Source organism: Osmerus mordax, chromosome 19 (genome assembly GCF_038355195.1).
Source record: "Osmerus mordax isolate fOsmMor3 chromosome 19, fOsmMor3.pri, whole genome shotgun sequence".
NCBI lineage: Eukaryota > Metazoa > Chordata > Actinopteri > Osmeriformes > Osmeridae > Osmerus > Osmerus mordax.
The window spans coordinates 10,771,358-10,792,364 of NC_090068.1; the positions used below are offsets into that span (position 1 = coordinate 10,771,358).

At 42.3% G+C, this 21,007-nt stretch overlaps 4 protein-coding genes across 8 annotated transcripts; 1 reads left to right on the forward strand and 3 right to left on the reverse strand.

Annotated features, from left to right (window-relative positions):
* Positions 1-1,181: 1,181 nt before the first annotated feature.
* LOC136962759 (E3 ubiquitin-protein ligase TRIM39-like) lies at positions 1,182-5,084 on the forward strand. Its single transcript, XM_067256631.1, has 11 exons — positions 1,182-1,238; positions 1,399-1,535; positions 1,705-1,785; positions 2,183-2,305; positions 2,456-2,581; positions 2,739-2,864; positions 3,498-3,549; positions 3,641-3,667; positions 3,786-3,812; positions 3,924-4,015; positions 4,097-5,084. Exons 1-11 carry the CDS (start codon positions 1,208-1,210, stop codon positions 4,538-4,540), a joined length of 1,266 nt encoding a protein of 421 aa, XP_067112732.1. The 5' UTR covers positions 1,182-1,207; the 3' UTR covers positions 4,541-5,084.
* tp53 (tumor protein p53) lies at positions 4,994-12,415 on the reverse strand. Of its 2 annotated transcripts, XM_067256633.1 has the most exons (11): positions 10,569-12,415; positions 10,280-10,402; positions 10,037-10,064; positions 9,624-9,824; positions 7,570-7,756; positions 7,249-7,361; positions 6,938-7,047; positions 6,556-6,686; positions 6,184-6,272; positions 5,880-5,983; positions 4,994-5,698 (listed from the first exon to the last, which is right to left on the reverse strand). In XM_067256633.1, the coding sequence occupies exons 2-11, from the start codon at positions 10,348-10,350 to the stop codon at positions 5,602-5,604; spliced, it is 1,131 nt and encodes a 376-aa protein (XP_067112734.1). In that variant the 5' UTR covers positions 10,351-10,402; positions 10,569-12,415; the 3' UTR covers positions 4,994-5,601. The 2 variants fall into 2 exon arrangements, with proteins under 2 accessions (XP_067112734.1, XP_067112735.1); XM_067256634.1 differs by lacking the exons at positions 9,624-9,824; positions 10,037-10,064; positions 10,280-10,402; positions 10,569-12,415 and adding an exon at positions 8,175-8,253.
* A 391-nt stretch (positions 12,416-12,806) lies between these two features.
* gps2 (G protein pathway suppressor 2) lies at positions 12,807-17,939 on the reverse strand. Of its 4 annotated transcripts, none has more exons than XM_067256637.1 (12): positions 17,849-17,939; positions 16,873-16,990; positions 16,644-16,753; positions 16,402-16,514; positions 15,907-15,986; positions 15,650-15,729; positions 15,244-15,406; positions 14,842-14,925; positions 14,595-14,671; positions 14,197-14,292; positions 13,689-13,772; positions 12,807-13,400 (listed from the first exon to the last, which is right to left on the reverse strand). In XM_067256637.1, the coding sequence occupies exons 2-12, from the start codon at positions 16,964-16,966 to the stop codon at positions 13,302-13,304; spliced, it is 1,080 nt and encodes a 359-aa protein (XP_067112738.1). In that variant the 5' UTR covers positions 16,967-16,990; positions 17,849-17,939; the 3' UTR covers positions 12,807-13,301. The 4 variants fall into 4 exon arrangements, with proteins under 4 accessions (XP_067112738.1, XP_067112737.1, XP_067112736.1 ...); XM_067256636.1 differs by lacking the exon at positions 17,849-17,939 and adding an exon at positions 17,403-17,819 and having other exon boundaries at positions 14,842-14,916; XM_067256635.1 differs by lacking the exon at positions 17,849-17,939 and adding an exon at positions 17,403-17,816.
* A 682-nt stretch (positions 17,940-18,621) lies between these two features.
* LOC136962818 (gamma-aminobutyric acid receptor-associated protein-like) lies at positions 18,622-19,775 on the reverse strand. The gene is made up of 4 exons (XM_067256712.1): positions 19,588-19,775; positions 19,189-19,267; positions 18,914-19,032; positions 18,622-18,802 (listed from the first exon to the last, which is right to left on the reverse strand). Exons 1-4 carry the CDS (start codon positions 19,765-19,767, stop codon positions 18,722-18,724), a joined length of 459 nt encoding a protein of 152 aa, XP_067112813.1. The 5' UTR covers positions 19,768-19,775; the 3' UTR covers positions 18,622-18,721.
* Positions 19,776-21,007: the final 1,232 nt, after the last annotated feature.

The window sequence follows — 21,007 nt, forward strand, 5'->3', positions numbered from 1 at the left end:
CTTGCTCTTCAGCTGTTACAGTAGCTGGGGGCCACGTAGGTATGCGGTTGGGCACTGCTTGTGGAAAATAGGTTTCCCAGTGGAACTCCACACCCAACATCTGAGGCGTATTCTGGGACAGAACTCTAGATTGCACTATGTTGACCATTCACGCTGCCCATTCTATTCTTATTTTTATATATATTATTTTATATTTAAATTGTTGTATTCTTAGATTGTTTAGTTCTTAGAAATAGTTAAACTTTTGTAGTTTTACTTAATTTAAGATCTGTATATGTTTAGTGTTTTGCACCTCTCTGCCACAGTAAATTCGTGTTTGTATAACATACATGGCGAATAAAACGAGTTCTGATTCTGATAACTGGAGGGTTCGGACTTTACCTTTGTGTAAAGTGTTACAAGAATCATGACTTGCCTACAAACTTAGCAAAAAATTCTATCGTGAAACCTACAAGCCAAAGTGTTAACAGATGATTCATCTCTAAAATATAATATAATTCTGACATGATTAAGTAAGGAAGGGCACAGGGAGTTAACATGTAATCTGTCCAAACACAACGCAATTAGTAGGAGATCCCTCTAACCTATCACTGTTATTATCTGTCAAGGGGGTTGTCATAGACCCCTCTGTGTGATAGTTGATAATCCATGTCTATCTAATGTTGTACACTGCCTCGGCTAAAAACAACTTGTCAATGGAGATTTAAAAAAAATGACGACCACAAAACCATCCTGTTCTGAGGAGAAGAAGAAAGAAATAATCATTTCCAACTCTGTTATAAACCATAATACATCTTCACTGGGTTTCATAAGATGTCTTAAAAGAGCATTGGTCTCTCTTGGCGCCAGAGTCATGTTGATCATAAAGGAGCCTGCGTCACTACTACCTGCTGGGAGGCACCCAGCAGGGCTAAAGGTCTGAGTGGATCAAGTCTCCCTGCTCCTTAGTGCTCATGGTCCTCAGTACTGCGTGTGCTACGGAGTACAAGCCTCTCTCAGGACCCTGCTAGGTAAGGCTTTTATGATGTCTACGTCAATTACTGTTGTTGATATAAAGTTAGTAATAGTGAATTATTTATGTGTTTATTTAGAATTGGCTAATCATTTAGCATGGGTCACTCATTGAGACAGTGTAGGAAATCAATTAATTGGTGGTAAATGTTTAACAATAGCCCCCTCTCTCCTTCAACAGAATAACGTCTTCAAAATGAAAAGCATTCTGAAGGAAAAGAAGGCCAGTAAGTGATCATTGTTCGTTTATTATTCGTCTGTTGATCTGTATAGGCATTCAGACTTTCTCACGGAGTCATGAGAATTGTGAAGTCGCATACAGCTGTCAAATGTACCCCGTAGTGAAGGAACTGTGTATGTATTGTCTGTGTGTGTGTGTGTGTATAGAGTCTAATCTTGGAGTACATTTTGAGAGTGCCGCTCAGAGCAGCTCTCTTGGGGCCGTGCGGTGGACTCTACCGGAGGAGGACGTGACACAGCACAGCTCTGCACCCACCAAGAGCAGCTTTACCGCCAGACCAAAGGTACTGCAGGCTACGCATCATCTCTACCTCCAAACCGAAACTAGGCTAGACAGATGTTTAACTCAGACCAACGACAGACAGCAGGCAGGGAGATATCACCTTCATATTATCCAGGAGAATGGGTTGATCAACTAAAGGAGATTATAATCCACGTTTTGTTTTTGCCCAGGATTTGAAGGACCTGCGCGGACTGCAGGACTGTGTGAGGTTCCTTAGCCAGTGGAGAGAGCAGGTGGAGCAGGTGTGCAAGGTGGGTCCTGAAAACTGAGCTGCTCTCTGAGATCTGATGAGCTTAGAGGAATAGAGTATTACTCTGTTTGGTAGCTGAGATGTGGTTACTTTAAGTCGCTAGTAAATACAGTTTGAATACAAGTGTCTGCTAAACGTATAAAATGTAATGTAAATGTAAAGTTGTGGTTGTTGTGGAAAGTGGACTGAACATAGATCTAGTATCTCCTAGCCAACCCAATGACATGATGATTCAAACACAGATTTATAAATCAGAACGTCAACCCTTGCTCCTGAGATCACACTTATCTTTGCTAACAATGCTCGATAAGGCCACAGGTAGCTTTGTTGTTAGTGATAGTCGATAGTTGTCTTTAAACGTTGCCTGGGAGACTTTAAGGGTGTGTTGCTGTACTCAGAGTGGGCAGCATTCACGGCAGGGTGCCAGCAAGATAGCCGACCAGAGAGAGCAAAGTCTGGAGCAGTGCCAGAAGCTCATCCTCCAGTGGGCCAAGGAGCTGAAGACAGTGGACATCGACACGGTGGGTCTCTCAAATGACAAGCAGACGGATGGTGGAGGTTTTCACCAGTGTATCATTTTCCTCTTCAGAGATGTGGAGACTCGACTCTAAACTACCTGTAGGGATTTATGTGAAGGTAATGACGCAGTCTTTTTCTGAATGATCCACCAGACTGCCTGGCAACAGAAGAGAGAAGAACCCCAGGACCAAGAGACGCAGAGGGAGCACCAGGAAGACTCCAAGGACACAGAGATGCGGATCATGGAATGGGCCAAGGAGCTTCAGTCTGTGACAGAGGTGTGTGTGTGTGTATTGGTCAGTGCATGTAGCCGATTACTGTGAGCCCTGGTGTTTGAGTGTGTGTGCAAGCGTGTGTGTGTGTGTGTGTGTGTGTGTGCAGCACCTGTAGCCTAACTGTGAGCCCTGGTGTGTGTGTGTGTGTGTGTGTGTGTAGAGATGTGGCCTGATGAGGGATGAGGTGGCCCAGATGCTGAGACAGGTAGAGCTCAAGAAGAAAAAGGTAGGGAGACTCCTCCCCTTCCTGGAGTTCATCACCTGGTCTCTCCTGAAGGACGATGCGGTGAGTCACATACTCCCACCCTCACACACACCCTCGAACACACACGCACCCTGACACACACACACACACGCACCCTCACGGTCTACATGTCTCGCCCAGTGTATCTTGTCTTTATCTGTCTGTCTATCACTCTGTGTCTTTAGGGAGTCAGATGGCTGAGCGGTTAGGGAATCTGGCGGTTAAGGAATCGGGCTAGTAATCATAAGGTTGCCGGTTCGATTCCTGGCCGTGCAAAATTATGTTGTGTCCTTGGGCAAGGCACTTCACTTTGCCTTGGGGGAATGTCCCTGTCCTTACTGTAAGTCGCTCTGGATAAGAGCGTCTGCTAAATGACTAAATGTAAATGTTTCTGGGCTTTCACGCCCCTTTGGCTTTCTTTATCAGTATACAACGGGGCTTTTCCACCGACTGATTCTATCCTCATCCAACATTTACACTCACAGGAAAAGGGCACCAGACAGTGCTTTTATAACCAGTGATAAGGTCACCCAATCACGGAGCTGGTGGAGCAGATACCAGATACAATATAACAATATAACCCATGCTCTAGCTAACCCACACCCTCGACCCTGTCCTCTGTATTCCTCACTCTCTGTGCCTCTTCTGATACATACTGTTGTTCTCGTCCTCCAGGAAACGGTGGCCCAGCTCTGGCTTGCCACCAAACAACGCACCTGGAAAACAGGTAACTTTGAGTCCCCATGGCCTGTTAGCATCGCAATGTCCCGCATCATTTCGTGTAGCAAATTCTGAAGTGTTGTTTTCTGACCTCACAGAAACACCAAAGTACATCCCAAACTCAGGTAATATTTGATCTGCATTTGCCGTAACACAACCTTTTCATTATAATTTTCTATCATTTATTTGAATTGTTTTAAATAGATGTAGATTTTTTTTACATTGATGTATGTTTTATTTCAGTGTGGGAGTGGATCTGTAGTGCTTCAGGTAATGACCTCCTTTGTGCATCAACGTTCATCCCTCCTCCGTGATCCGGACTCAGAGAACCCCAGAATAACTGTGGCACCATCCTGTTCTCCCTCCTCCTGTCTTCTCTAGTTGACATAACTCTGGACCCCCAGACCAGCCACCCCTGGCTGCTGCTCTCCGATGACCGTAAGAAGGTGCAGGAGTCTCTGACCCCAGCCGAGGTAATGTAAAGTATGGGGGGCGATTTGAAGCTTGATCTGCAGTGAAATGCTCTACCCACTAAGATATACCTTCTCCTACAGGTGTCCTTCGGGCCTCAGCGCTTCGACATCTGGCCCTGCGTGCTGGGCTGGGAGGGCCTCTCCTCGGGTCGCCACTACTGGGAGGTCGACCTGGCCAACAACGGTTACTGGAGGCTGGGCCTCACGACGGCCTCGGCCAAGAGGCTGGGGCGCTTCCCCATGGACCCCGCCGAGGGCTACTGGGCGCTTTGGAGGAGCACGAGACAGTTCTACGCCTGTTCCAAACCTGAGACCGTCCTGCCTCTCACGCTTGTACCGCGCAAGGTGGGCGTCTACCTGGACTACGACGAGGGGCAGGTCTCTTTCTACAACGTGGAGAACAGGGTGCACATTTTCACCTTTAAGGGCAACTTCAAGGAGAAGCTGTATCCACTGTTTGCTCCTCTGGACGGCCGTACGCTTATGACGATCTGCTCCTCGACCCACGAACCTCAGAGGCTGTAACCAGTACACGGTATAGGATGCTGGGTGTAGCTCAGTGATCGGAGCAACTTGACTGCAAACCAACAGGTCGCAGTTCAAATCCCACGTGATTTTATTACAGGCGTCAACCACGACCGTCTCCCAGACCCTCATATGGAAGATAAGGAACTTTTTGACTCTATTGCAGACTGGACAACTGCATCTCTGGGCAGTAATATGCTTAGCACATCTGAAATATCATCCACATTTCAGCTGCCTTAACAGCCATAAGTGAGACCTATATTAAGCATCTATGTAGTATACCTGAGCGATTTTGACCAGCTTGATTCGAGTCTGCCTGACTGAAGTCATGTGGTGAAACGATAATTAAGCAACATTTTATTTCTATGAAATATGTAAACTGCTTTTCTATATTACAAGCATGATGTTGATTAGTGACAGATTTTAATGACCACTGTATACAGAGCAAGAAACTGTGTCCTCAAAACGTTTAAATTTTCTTAATAACACGTTTTCATACAGCTCCAATGTGTACGATTAATAAAATTTGATTTTTTTTTCCAAAGGCAGTCCACTGTTTTATTTAATAAAAATAAAGACAAAATACATTTTCTACGTGCCACTATGATAAAAGGAAACTAAACAAATCTGACTTAAAAAATAAAAGCCTATAAATCATCTAAAGATATCAAAATGTATTTTAAAAAGTAAGAAAGTACTGTAGGAAAATGAAGACTGGCGAGAAAAAGGGTAGGGTAGAGATATTCCTCATTCCCGATCATAATTTAAGTAATTATTGTCAAATGCCATCAATGCCAATATGGTCCCAATATGGTCTCTACCTGATCTAACACAACATGTTTCCCCCTCATTTGGAAATCAAGATTTGTTTAACATAATATTTTAAACAAGCACCCTTTAAAAATTATGTTAGTAGACAGGCGTACATAGATCCATTCTAACTTTGGGAAAGGAGTGTTCATAAAATGGCACATTTTAGAGCATCCAACTGCTGTTATTAAATGTCCTTTAAATGAAAGTAACACTAGCGGGAAGAGAAGGTGTTCCTTGAAAAATGCACTTCAGTCTGAATCGCTCTTCTCCTCCTTGACAAGAAGTCTCTTTCCTTTCTTAGGAACTCCGGGTCCATCTTTTTCCTTTTTGGTGCTTTTGGCAGGTCTGAAAGGAAGTGAGATCATGAGAGATGAAACAGAAAGACAACAGAAAATTATTTGAGTCTACAGAGGGTCTGAGGAATTCTAATAAATTAGGTAATTATTTCAAACCTGCAGAGAAACCTGTCAAACAAAAAAAAAAATATATATATTTCTACGTTAATGACACTAATCTCAGAACTCACGGTTTCTGTCGGTATCTTTCAGCATCAGCTGCCGGCACCAGGTCGCTGAGCTCCAGACCGTCGTTGATTTTCTTCAAGATCTCAAACCTCTCCTTTCCCCGAACCTGGGAAAGCACAGACCGAGTCAAAACCTAACCACTTTGTTATATTTTGTATGTTACAAGCATACTGTGGTTTACAGATTACTGTATTTTATAGCTGTAGGACACAGATTATCACTGTGAACCATGGCCTCGGCCTGGCACACGTCTGGAAAAGGTGGAAAAACAAAAAGTAAAATAAAAGTTCAGGAACTCTTGCTCACCTGAAGAGTGAAGACCTCTTCCTCCCCTCCCGGGCAAGACTTCTTACTGTCCTCAGGCCGCTGAACAGGAAGACCGGCCTCCTTCACAGCTGTCAATCATCCAGAGTATTAGTTCATTTAGTCATTTTAGTCATTTAGCAGACGCTCTTATCCAGAGCGACTTCACTAGTTCACACGCAAACTTTAAAAAGGTCTTTATCCATCACTCACACACAGACGGTTCTGGCCACAGAAATACTGTTAGAACGGCACTTTCTTTGTGCAGCATTTGTATGGCGCTTTGGATAAAAGCATCTGCTAACTGAATCAAATGTAAAAAAAAATCATAAAAATAACTGCATGACTAAGGGAGTTATATTCTTAGGCTCGTACTGCGTTTGGTTCCAGGAGCAGGCTTGCTCTTCTCCTCGTTCTTGCGCAAGTTCTCCTCCTCGTTCTTGCGGTCCCGCCCGGGACAGGCACACACCCGCACTTCGAAGGACCGCCGGCCCAGGAGCTGCCCCCTGCAGGAGAGCAGAGAAAGTCGATTTGTTTCCTAACGTTTTGGTTTGGTTTCAAGGAGCAAAAGTTAGCTACCGATATAGCTTTGAGTCAATTTAGGCTTCTATTGCTACAGCTACTAGTGCCATGACATCCAAAAAATCCACGTGTGATGATGACGTCATCTTTGCCTTGATGTACTTGACTTGAATTGAACTAGCTTTATTCATTAACGTAAATTCACTAACTCCCCAGCCCTGGGGAGAACACTTACTCCTGCGTCTCCAAGGTGATGATGGTGAGGATGGGCCGGCGGTTCATTCCCCCCATGCAGCTGCTGTTACACATGTAATTAAAGAGCACCGTGGTGATGTCTGACCCCACCTGGGAGGCAGGAAGGATGGACACACCTGTCAGGTACCGTCACACACACACACACACACCACTTGGTATCCATGCACAAGGCAGGTAACAAGCAGCCTCGTCATTACAGTAATTTCTGGTTTACTGAAGGTGACAGACAGTTATGATGGGTGCAGCCAGTAGGTTGGAGGTAGAGAGGAGGGTAGGATAGTGGAGCCGTACCTGTGGAGGCTCGTAGGGAACCAGGACGCTGTGCCTGCCTGTGTGGTTGTCCGCCAAGTAGCGAGCTTGGTTGTTCCCTTCCACACGGACAAGGTGGCCCGCTGGAGCAGGTCCTGCAGGGCGCAGGGACAGACATGACACACACACAGTGACACGCACACAGTGACACACACACAGTGACACGCACACACGCACAGGGTCGACAGTTCACGGTACAGAGAAAGATCACACATCCAGAACAGAGTGAACTGGTTGGGGCGTGTTGTGCAGTGGAGGGGCTCCAGGGAGTGGCTCCAGGGCGGGACCTGGTTGGTTGTGTACCTTCGTTATTTTCGGTGGTCCTCTCGTGGTGGGGGCAGCGGCGCACCACATCCGCCACATCTTTGGACTTCTTATACACAGCGACAGCGCGCAGCAAGGCGCCCGGGGGAGGGGCCTGCTCCACCACCATCTGGACCGGGCAAGTTTTGGCCAGCTGGCAGAACAGTTTGTTCAGCTCTGGTGAATACTGAGAAGGAAAGAAAGTTATTAATAATAACTTTGGTTAATTATAATATTGTTTATTTTTTTATTTTTTTATTATCAAAGATGATCATAACTTGTAATATACCATTTTGACAAATGATAATATTATATTCATTTATCAGATACTTTTATCCATAGCAACAAACATGTTTGTTTGTTTTTAAATAGGGGATCACTTGATTTGCAGTGAAACACTCCTCCCCTGAGCTATGCCTGTCCTATTTCTCCCTATATATAATCTATAACTTGAATTCCGAGTCATTTAGAAATAAAGTCCGTAGTTAGAAAAGTTAGTCATCAAAATAATGTTGAGTTGACAGCCAAACCTGCTTGACCCATGATTAGTTTATCCTGAACCTGTTAATGCGAAAATGTATTTAATAATAAGTTAAATATCTTACCTTCAGTAAAACAGATCTTAGTTATTACTCAAATAAATAAACAAACAAACCATGAGCCTTACAAAACACAACTTCTTTCTACTGTTAGTTACAAGACTACAGGTATAAGTACTCTGGAAGGAGACTCTGCTGTGCTGTTCACCCCCTCCCCCCTCCCTGCTCAGAGACAAGCCAGGGCATGTCCCAACACAAGCAATATGACTGAACGCCTTAATACCTCCAAAGTTATTGATGAAATTCATATGATGAAAACACATCATGCCATATTGTTTGTTTTGCAAGGTTTTGTGTTTTGAATTGAGGATATTACAGGGTTTATTTGTAATATTACATAGTGGTAGATGTATGGTAGCTTGTATTTTCTCACAGATTACAGCATGTAAAGAATACTGCTGGTAGGAAGAGCTACAAGGTTTTATTCCAGATGCTGTAGGTACAAAAGGTCCAGATACTGCTTGTTACTTAGCAACACAGAGGCTAGCCCACAGGTTACCGGGCCTATTGCGCCATCACTACGGCAGTATTAAGACAACAGGTTAACATGTGCATCGATGTAATAACCTCATATCTCTAACTTACTGAGACCAAAAGAGGTCTTCCAAGTTTTTAAAACCAGCACAGAAGGAGTTTCAGTATACAAGCCTGGTTGAGTAAAGGGGAGGGGGTGGGGCGCTGTTAACCCCATCCTCGCTGGAAGAGATTTCCTGAAATCACAAATGACCAGCATGCCCCGTCATGTCTAGGGACAACACGGTGAGAATTGGAAAGTTGTAGACGCTTATTATTTATTGTTATAATATTATGATATGTGGGCCAACTTAAGTCAAAAAAGGTCAATCAACTGGGTCAATCGCAGCTCAATATGTGTAGTTTTAGAATCTCCCCTGACTTACTCTTTGACAGAAAGACTTGGCTCCTCGTGACTTTTTGCAACGTCGCACAGAGACAATGGGTTCCCTGGACAGGATCGGACAATCTGTGACGTCTAAGGTAATAATAATGTCCACGACAGGACTCCTAGACGACAAAATCCTCGTCTAGCAGTTTCAGAATTTAAATGAATGATTCAATAAGAATTAAGAAAGGGATTTTTGTTATTATTTTTCGTTCTTTTTTTAGGAAGTGATTTGTTAAAGTCACACAACGTTATGAGTGGTTGTTCATAAAAGTCTATATTTCTATTAATTAAACAGCAATATGAGGAGATATATCCTGAGGAGGGATTAAAGACACTTAAGTATATAAATGACCTGGTATTGTGTGAAAAAAAAAAATGTTTACTAAAGTTGAATGCGATTTGGGTCACTGCGAAAGGCGATATATGTCGTAAAAATATGTATTTAATCTGATCCATTATGTGGCAACAGCTTTCTAAGAACAAAGGTTCATGTTCATGCGTGGTTGCTAGGCTAGCTAGGTGACGGTGTAGGAGCACGTTAAGACACTCACTGTGCAGGTCACTGACTTCGCTGTGCTCGACTGCTGGAATTTCAGACTGAAGTTGAGGGAGCCAGGATAGTCTGTGGTGGAGGGGACCGTGGAGGTGAGGCTGGAGCCACTGTCAGAGGAGTGGCAGGGGGCCTGAGGGGCTGGAATGGTGGGCTCCTCGAAGAGATCCTCCTCATCAAACAAGGGGGCCTCCATTAAACACTGCACTCACACACATAAAAAAATAAGTTATTCTCTGAATGGGAAGACCACTTATTCACAAAACAGACGATACAAATTTTCTTTCCAAGTATAATTCCGTATGCTGGGAAAAATGCATCATCTGGTGCACTGATTTGTCAATATACAATGTGACTTATTGATGAACCTTAAGAGTGTTTCCCACCATTCAGCTTTCTGCGTTTAATACTTACATTCTCTGTCTCTGTTGGTTGGCCAGCCCTAGGGAAAGTGAGGGAAGAGGGAGGTAGTTAACATACAAATACGAGAATAGATATCCACATACTAAAACACGGAAATATAACTTTGTTGTCATGCTCCTCGACATATGTGTACGGTCGTTCTTCTTACATAGGCCTAATATAATATGTTGATTAGCTTTCTAATCCAAGTGTGGTCAGACGGTTAGCAAATGTTCACAGATATACTATACTTACATTAAGTTCCATAGATAATGGAAAGACTCCTGGCTAAAGGTGATAGATTCATTCCCCACCGGTTCATCCATAATATCGGTCAACCTCTCGAAGTTGTAATCGGTGAAGAACAACAACCCCGAGCTGTGTAAAGAGTAGAAACATACATCCAAATGAATCACAGTTCACGGCCAAGCACGACGTTTTGGCGACGTCCAGCTGTTTGCTAGCTAGTTAGACATGAAGCATTACTTCCGTGTTATTGCCATGATTAAAACGTTAACAAAATACACACTTCCTGATTATTTACCTTTACGTAGTTGAAAACTGTCAGTCGCGCGTGACTCAAAACAGATAAATTTGTAAACAAGCTTGACCAGCCGTCCAAAACAGCTTTTTGCCGCTAGTAGCTAACTATAACCACGCTTCACTTGGGGATTCCCCTGCTGGACCGGAAATGTGGGTGTGGCTTAATTAAAAGGCCAACACAACCTCACACTGATGTCTTAATAAAATCTACCAGTTGTTTATTTTTTTACATTCCAAACTCTTAGGCCATTCAATCACAATCAACGTCCAGTCACCGATGTGTTGTGCATAGATGATAAAAACAATTACTGTCCATTTGTAGTTATTGATGCTGTGTAGGTAGAAACAACATCTAAAGATTAATTGTCCAAATAATATTAATCTTAATACTAAGTATATCTTTAAAACTATGTCTAAAAACCTTCCCCAGTCATGTTTCAGAAACAGGCATCAAACTAGCTTCATTGTATATAGCAATCACTGCATTTTGTACAGCAATCCAAATCCATACCCAGGTATTCACTTGTGAAACTATTTAAGAGAAACATGTTGATACCCACCATGTTGAAATAAAAAAAACACTTTTTGGTGAAACAAATATTTTCATAATCGTATAATTATCATGAGGATGAACATTCTAATTCATTCGTCAAGTAGCCTACTTTTTTTAAGTCTTAAAAAAAAAGATCTGTTGGCTCAAGGAGGAAAGATTATGTGCTGAATTTTACATTGCAACATTACATTTTATGTTCAGGAACAGCGAGATGTCATCTTTATACAAACCTGTCCGATGCACTGAAAGAAAGCTATGATAAAAAATGTCCAAAAGTACTTCCTCCATGCTGCTCCCAGGCACATGTAAAATGGCTCTTTGTTGCACATGCTGACCATCTTGTAATACGTCTCTCCAACAAGACAACATATTGAAGCTCGAGACAAATTTTACTTTGACAAACTGCTACATAAGATATCGTATTAATTAAACATTTGTCGAATAGAAAAGAAAAAGATCCCCGGAGAGGCCACACATGTAATAGGCCCACACAGACAGACCCAACCACTGGAGCAAGATATTTCTTCCCTTCACATAGCTAAAACAGAAACACCTACCTGTCACTTATAATGTCGGAATTATCACACAAGTCCTCATACAAGCAACTGACATCCAAAGCAGATGACACAGGGGAACACAGGTCCATTATATGAGAGTTTGAGACAAAATGATCCCCCCTGTATATGTGGCGGGCGGCGGAAGTTGAGGGAGCCTTAATTCCATCTGACGACATTCAAATAGGTACAATCGTCAGGAAAAGAGCACCCAGACTGTCCAATAGTAATGAATTCACGACTCGGAAATAGAAATGGGCGTTTGAGAGCCAAAACAAAAACTTAACAAAGGCCCAACTAATATGGAGAAACACACTACTAGAATGTTGACTATGGTGCAGTTAACGGCATTGCCAAATATAGACATTTGCCTTAAGATAACACAATAATACAATACATGGAAGGGGAACAGCAGAATATCATTCAAGAAAACCCGCCCAGATGCGACCGTTTAGTTTCAGTCCACAACTAAAGAAAAATATACTCATCCCTGTCTTTTCAAGTTCAAAAACGGCATACCACGCCGAGTCATTCAAACAAACCACCGGATTTAATTTCCAACCCACATTAAAATATTTGAGTCAAATCCGTAGACAGTGACCGAATTCTGAAAGCCTTTCTGATAACGTAGTCTGATATTTGGTTGAATTTAGGCGGCATCTGAGTCACGGAAGAGCCAGACTTTTTTTTCCACACCCTGTCCTCCTCAGAGTCAAGAGAGTGCACTGTCAGCTTCCGCCCTGCTCCTCTCCCACACACTGGCAAGATTTAAACCCCATCAGATCACTTCTCTTAATATTCTTCTTTATGTTCTTTTTTTAATGGTTGAGTCCTTGGACTGATTTCACAGCAGATAAATGATTATTTTCGTGTCGCCTTTAAGCGGTTTCAGTTTCACATGCTTATCCACTTCACCCTGACGTAACGTCACATGCTCCAGTGCACCCTTGTTGCCATAATCGTGCATAGCAGACAGTAAAGCTGGTGGAGGTTGCGTTAATATACAGATATACTAAACATTACACAAATATACATTAGGAACATTTTGATGGTACTCTTCACCAAAAAACATGTTCAGATATTATGGGAACCACAAAGAATTTTGTACTGAAATAATAAAGATGAAACTGAATACATGTTTTGGTATCAAGTGCAATTTAATAAAATTAGTTGCAAAATAATATTTTTTCAGTTTAAAAGCTTAGGAAAATATGGCTTCCACAAATATGTGGCTAGGAGAGTCACTTCTTGTGATTTAACTCTTCCATGGGCCCTGAGAAGGGTTTACATTTAATTCATTAAAATTTGTATTAAATACATTTACTCCTTAAATACGTATAGTACTAGGATTTTGTAATTAAAATACAGTTTGGATGTTGTGGTAATAAACTTAAACAATAGTTTGTAAAGCAGATTTTCCTCAATCTGTTCTCCTACATCTTGTGGCTTTGAGAGCCATACCCAGTATAAAACGAGAGCTTATTTACAGAAACCTTGACAAAAAATAAAACATGCTTGTGAATGCTAACAATACAGTTATTGTCAAAAACACAATTTCAGGCATTCCTGCAGTTAGGGTTAAGCTGTTTGGAGAATTAGGTCAGTCTGTAATTGCTGGTCGTTCCGTTTACTTGCTGTGATGGTAGAACCTCTGTCCGACCTGGGTCTGAGAGAGGTAGGCATGACGAGGAGGAGGAGGAGGCTGGGCAGAGCTCTGGAAGGTTGCCTAGGACATGGCATAAACACACTTCAGTTCTAGCGTATCAGCCTATCTCTGTTCAATCAGGTAGTAAAATAATGTGGGCGATCCTCACAAGAATAATAATTGTTTTGCTGACGAAATTTAAGGTGTGTGTGTGCACATGTATGTGTGTGCGAGCATGTGTCTGTAAGGTTGAATGCTGTCTTTGTGTGTGTCAATGTGCGTACGTGTGTGTGTGTGTCTGTCTATGTGCGTCAGTGTGTATCTATGTGCATGTGTGTGTGGGGGGGGTGGGAGAGGGTTTGTACTCACAGGGTGAGCCTGTGGTGGGGGTGTCCCATGGGTGAAGCTTCCTGGAGATGCAGGGCGGGGTGGGTGGGCATATGGCAAACCAGACTGTTCCGGGGGGGGGGGGATAAATATCTCTTATTTATAACCAAATTATAAAGACAGCACACATAAAACTGTTTGATGTTTCTCCTAAGATCGTACAGCTAAAGCAATGTCATATGTACTACGGTAGTTGAGACATATTTGTTGCACCATGCCTGGAAGCTGAGATGTAATTACTTTGCACTGTTCCTGGTTATAACCGACAGTTTTTTGAGGCTGACCCCCAAAATACAGTTGGAACTATACACTTCTGATCCTTGATTCTCAGCTGTATTTTCAAGCACTCATGGATTGTCACTTTGGATAAAAGTGTCTTAAAAAACGTTGACGTATATTGTAAATGAAGAGAGAGGGGAGTGTGTTGTGGTAAACAGGATGAAGTGGGGATTTGTTCAAAACAGTTCTGGGTGTAGAGAGTGAGACTGACCTTGGCAGAGGGGATCTGAACAGAGATGGAGGAGCTAGGCAGGAGGCCTGCGGCACTGGCATGGAGAGCCTGGGGGTGCATAGGCCTCAGGGGGCTCTGAACACCAGAAGAAACATCTACATTTAGTCATTTAGCAGACGCTCTTATCCAGAGCGACTTACAGCAAGTACAGGGACATTCCCCCCAAGGCAAGTAGGGTGAAGTGCCTTGCCCAAGTACACACCGTCATTTTGCACAGCCTGGAATCGAACCGGCAACCTTCTGATTAATAGCCCGATTCCCTAACTGCTCAGCCATCTGACCCCCCGTATTAGAAACACACACACGTTGTCAATGCAGCCTTGGCATGGATGTGCTTATAGAGTCAGTAAACACACAGGTATTGTGCGTTTACTTACAGAGTCAGTGAAGCCAGACTGTTGATTGGCATGTTCCAACTGCTTCTGTAGAGGAATCCCTGCACTAGGTATGAATCCTGCAGTAAAAGACAAGACATGTTTGGTTAGGCTGGGTTAAGTGGGCTACAGTTTAGATTAGGTTAGATTAAGGCTGTCGATGAAAGGTGTTACTGTGTGTGTTTCTGTGACGCGTGTTCTTTGGTGACTCAGGAGAGCTGATATTGGGCCAAACACAAGTGAAACTGACCTGGCTGGGAGGTGAAATGTCCATGCACAGCGTAGGCCTGCTGCTGGTGAGGGACGTACTGCATGGTTGGAAAGGCTGAGGCCCCTGGACACAGCAGGAAACATGGGGAAGTACTTAGATTGACTACATATTGTCGTAGTTATGTCCAGAGGAATAATTGTTGTGATATTCCTGTCTAGAGCGAACCAGAACCAGCCTTTTTGCATGAACATCAAAACACTAATAACCTCAACAACCTACATGGGTATCAATGGATAAACATGAATAAACTAAGTAGCTAGAGATGTGTATGTGATCTAGGTTTTGTTTTATTAGGTAGTGGTTAGAGCATCTGACTGCAGATTAAGAACACATTGATTATGAATACATTATTATTATTATGCATAAAACACCAACAGTGACCTCGGAGCTGGGAGCTGCTGGCATAGGTGACCGTGCTGGGCTGGCTGGGGCCGTAGGGGGATGGGTGCTGGGTCTGGGGGATTCCGTAGGGCCCGTGTCCGGCCGGGCTGCCAGAGTACTGACCGTGCTCAGAAACCCCTGCCTGACTCTGGTAGTGGCGACCCTGTCAAGCACCAACACAGTTATTAACATGAAAGATATGCCGAAGTCCAAAATGATCAGTAATAAATCATTTCAAGTACCTGAAAACTCAAGTCCTATCATAGTCATTTTCACATATCTTAATACAAGTATAATCCTAAATCACCCACAAAGATGTGAACCCCAACCAATAGAGTACAATGTTTTGTCAGAAACGTCCATGTGCAAACCAGGAGGACTTTTATTGTGAAAAAGGCCTACTCACTGGAATGCCAGGGGACTGGAAGAGTTGCTTATTACGTTCCCCGAGTAGCACAGCAGGACGGCCATGGCTGACTTGACTGGCTGAGGGGAGTCAAATGAATAGAAAGGAGATGTGAACAGAGGGATACATATATCTGTGATTCTATCATGGCCAATCTGTGTACATAACCTAAACTAAGTAACACAAGGAATAAAAACAGCTGACTTGCATTGGAGATTATTCACATAAAGAGAGCAGATGACGCAAAGCTGTTTTACCTTGCATGCTCAGTAAGTGTTGGCTTGAGTGGATCGCCATGCCTGGCTGGTAGCTGGCAGTAGTCAGGGTTGTCATGTCGCTGCAACACAGAAAAACAAGAACACGGTGCACATCATTAGTGATGGTGTATTGTTTGCATACGCTTTCATCCACAGCGACATACAGGGGTGGATTCGAACATGCTACCTTCTGATCTGTGGTCAAATGCTCTACCATACCACCTCCAGTAGGGAAGATCTCTACCAACACCAGGAAGTGACATCTCTACCAACACCAGGAAGTGACATCTCTACCAACACCAGAAAGTGACATCTCTACCAACACCAGAAAGTGACATCTCTACCAACGACAGGAAGTGACATCTCTACCAACGACAGGAAGTGACATCTCTACCAACGACAGGAAGTGACATCTCTACCAACGACAGGAAGTGACATCTCTACCAACGACAGGAAGTGACATCTCTACCAACGACAGGAAGTGATGGCCTTTACCTCTGCTCTTTCCTCCGTCTTTTCTCCTCCTCGTGAAGAACTTTTTTCAGTTGAAGGAAGAGCTGGTGTTTTTCCTCCTGAAGGCCCTGGAGCTTCTCCCCCATCTTCATTATCTGGAGTTTTAAAGAGGAGCAGATGTTAGGAGACAACACTGACAGAAACACACAGAGTGAGAATATCATAGATCGTGGGTCCTCTGAAAGGTGGAAGTTCAGGCTGTTTGTCTTGGTTCCAGTTTCCACCTGTTCTTTTGTTTCTTCCAAAGACATCCTCTCTTCCATTTCTTTCTTTCTTTTCCTCTCCTCCTCCTCTTTTAGTTTCTGCTCCATCATTTTGTCTACTTCTTCTTCCTCTGTGACAAAATATAGAATTAGTTGGTTTTCACGAGTTAGGTTTTGCTAAGATGCATAAATGCATCCCTGTTCCAGAGTGGAGACGGTTCGTACAGAAATTGAAATACATTCTCATCACCTTGTCTCTTGCGGTCTCTCTCTCGCATGATGTGTTTATGCAAGGCGCGTGCCATAGCATTGGTCAGTTTCGGCCTCTCCAGTAGAGCTGGCATAATGGTAGGAATTGACGGTGCCAGCTTCAAGCAAAGAGGCAAAAGTAAGCTCTTATTACTACATACCGTACTGTAGTCACTGAGAGATTTATTAGATCCAGGTATTTTGTTGTAATTCCCACATTTGTACTGTTACGGTAAGACTGACCGTACATGTTTAATACATGGTAACGTGGACCATACACCAATAATCAACAACTTATCAATTAATTAACCTGTTACCACATTTAACGCCGGGAACGTATATTTCTTATTATCATTACACTACAGTAGGTAAATAGAGCTAATGGTATGCAGCTAATTAGCTAGCTAGCTCTATCGCAATATAAGTTTTAAAATCAAACTAGCTCGCTATTGAAGCCAAAATGCTATTTTATAGGCTACCACTAGACTATTTCACGACACTATTTTTTTAATAATCGCATCAACAACTTACCATTCCAAAGTCTATGTGAATCGGAAAAGAATTTCTGAAAAGCTAGCTATCTAGCTAGAGCTAGCTACTTGGTTGACGTTAGCTAGCATCAAGCCAGTCTAAAAGGTGACTTATTGATAACAGCTAGCCAAGCATGACTAAGATGTAAAATGTCAATACACGATTTGTCACTGCTAAATAAGTTGCCATAAATTTCCGCGTGTATTAAACTAGCTAGCTAGCCAAGTTAGCTCATCCTAGTGGACGCCCGCGCTGTGAACATACTTCTGTTCTGAGTGTCGTCCCAGTGCAGTCAGAACAAGCTGGCTAGACACACACTAGCAATCTAAAAGCTAGTCTGCGGTGTGACAGTCATGCCGTGTCACAGCATGTAGCTAGCGCAGTTAGTAAATACGCAAGCACAAACAGCAATTTCGCACAAAAAGGTGAAATTATCTGAAACGCACATGAGTCCGTATCTGAAAGTGTTTTTGAGGCGAGTTTTAGCTCAAATCTTGCTGGACGTTGTCGTTGAATGACGTGCTGGCACTGACAGCTTTTTTATAGGCTGGCATTGTGGTCCCTATCCAGTGTCCACCGGCTATGACTAGGAACTCATCCAGTGACTGATTTATTGTAATCAATAGACAGTAGTGTGTGTATGTGAAAGTGTTTTCAGTACGTTATTCGATATTTCATTACCCTCCAACTTAATCTTGTAGTAAAAAGAAGACAGGACATTTTGTATATATTTAGTGGTCAGACATTTTATATTTAAGATGTAGTCATATAAAGCGATCATAAACATACAAACACATCAATGGCTCACCAATCTAAACATATACATTTATCACACTGCATATATTAAATAATATTCGATATGTCTTGAATCATAATTAAAAATGTAAGCATGATGCAATAAAGTGTCTTATGATAAATAATTATAAGACATCATAAAACCAACTTATTTAGGCTATACATTTCTAAAAATGATTAATTTGATTTTATGCATCATCATCGTCATCATTCTAGGAATCTATATAATTAAAAATCTGAAAACTATTAGTTGGGTACCCATATTCTCTTGCAACAAGCTCCCAGTGACATGCGAGGAGTTCAGGAGTTTAATTGTACCCGAAAACATAAGTGACAGCATAAGGATGTTGTGGAACACCACTAGAGAGGGACATCTTTGGGCTTTAATAGTGAAAAACAATAAAGACATAAGGGCCAAGACAGATTCAAAGTGCATTTGTCATTTGTAGCAAACACAAGAAAACTTTATTTTTTCCTGTTTTGTGATGGGGGGGGAGTCAAGTCCCTTGTGCGTGTAATGATGTTCAGACAACTGTTTGGCTGCCTCCATAGACACTTTCGTCACTGTAGGCAATGTAGAGGAAAAAATCTTCCTCGTGGTGTTCCTGGCACAGGGGCATTCACAATTATGTTAAACAATTGTGGATATAATGTAATGTAAGTGGCTGGAAAACTGTGCAAATAGACTTTCTTTATGAATGTGGATGGTGCAGTACCTGGTACAGAAGGCCCATTGTGGCTGATGTTGGGGGAATTACGTTATTAACAAAGAAGAACAAGGCCTCTTCAGCTCTGAGGTGAATCCTCTTCCGAATAAGGAAGTAGAACTGTCCGACTGGGATGTAGTGGAATCAGGGTTATTTCAAGCACAACATACAGTCTATTAAGGATCACAAATATGTTACAGAGAAGCATGGAGAAAATTGTATACAAATATAAACGTCCTGCAGAAACAATTTATGATCTAAATTTATGTTTTTAATACACATACCTGTGAGGTCAGAAGGTACAAGATATTTCTTCTTGTCCAAGTCACCTATCCTGGCTTTGGGTGCTTTCTCCACTATGACCTGCATTGTTATTTCACAATCAGTTGGCGATGTTGCTAGCTAGCTAACAAGGTGAAAAGCATAGCTACTGCATGCTACGTATCTTGACAATAACAGAACTCTTCTGGTGGAAGACCAAGACCTTTGTCAACATATCTGTTTGTAACGTAGACGATCTATTAAGCTAGCCATACTTTTAGTTTCACAATATCAATCAAACATAGTAGCTAACGTTATAATATGGCAAACATAACAAAATAAAATAGCAGCTAGCTAACGAATTAGCTTAGTACTGTAGCTAGCTATGTTTGCCATTGCCAATTTGCGCATTGACAACTTACTGGCACCCGGTCCGGGTACTTCTTCCTTATTTTCTCTCCCTCTGACCTCCTTTTCTCAAACGGGTGCTCCTCTTTGTAAATAAATTTCATTGTTTTACAGGTATATACCACTTCTAAAACCAGTCCTCTGAATAATATTGGAGATGTGTCACGGTCACGTTGGTTGGCTAGATACAGCATACGTTGTGAGAGCCAAACTGTGACGTCAGGAAGTGTTTTGATGCCGAGGGATCCAACTTTCGCTGTTAAGGTTCTGTAATGTCTAGGTGACGGCCATATGAGATTGTCCATCAAGTCCACTACGGCCCAAAGTCCAGTTTAGACGACACCAGAGCCATAGACATTTTTCTATGGCTCTGGACTACACATTTTGTCAAGTTTACATTGTAACAATATTTGTATACACAGTTTTTCTGTGTATATTTTGTGTGTGACCCTTCATTTTTATTCTTTCCTTTATCAGTCTCCAAGAAGAAAACACTAGTAGTCCATCTCCACTACAGCAAATCCACGTGAAGCAGTGCAGTAATAATCATCAAGTAGTAACCATCAAAAAGCAATACCAAATGAAACACAAAATGATAACTTCATTGAGAACAACATTTAGTCAAGCATCTGTGATATGAAAAAAAAGTCTGGTGTGTAACTGATGATGTCATAAGTGTGTATGTCTACATGATCTCTGTGTAGTGAGAGAGAGAATATGAGAATATTCCTCATTAGAAATGTGTATTACACACAACCATGTAGCTCAGATGACTCCAATAAAAAATACGCAAACAAATGCCACTACATACTACAACTGTATGCTATAATTGTTACTTGGCCCATCTTCACTACACGTTCCGTCATGTAGGACAGATTTGATTTAGAAATCCATACACAGCCAGCAGTCTTTAAGTTGGCAAAATCTTTCCTGTCTGTATAGGTACGCCCAGAGCCATTTAATTATTATTACTAGGCTTTTCTTTTTTAAGAAAAGTAGTACGACTGCTCACGTTTCCCTCGAAAACATTTTAGATGGCTACTTTGCATGACACCATATCTCGCTAGCCGGCCCCGCAAGCTGCTCCAATCCAAGTGAACTGTTCCTGCTGGAAAAGAGTTTCAGCGCAGGAGAGGAACCGTATCAAGTAGTCATTTTAAAGGGAGCTATTGTAGCTTCCCAATAAGGGCTGACAATTTTGAGTAAGAAACAGAAGGGTGCTGCACATTTTTACCCTTCTGCTCCTTACTCAAAAATTAAAATAATTGTCCTGAACCTTTTTGAAAGTGAAAGAAAAAAGGTGCAGTGGACTCTCAATTTCTTCCAGAGCTTATGTCAAATGTCTTACCTTCAAGGTAAAAATATTTACTGAACAGATAGGTGACCATGTCAATACAGGACATGCTAGGACTTTTGCTTATAATGAAACCATGC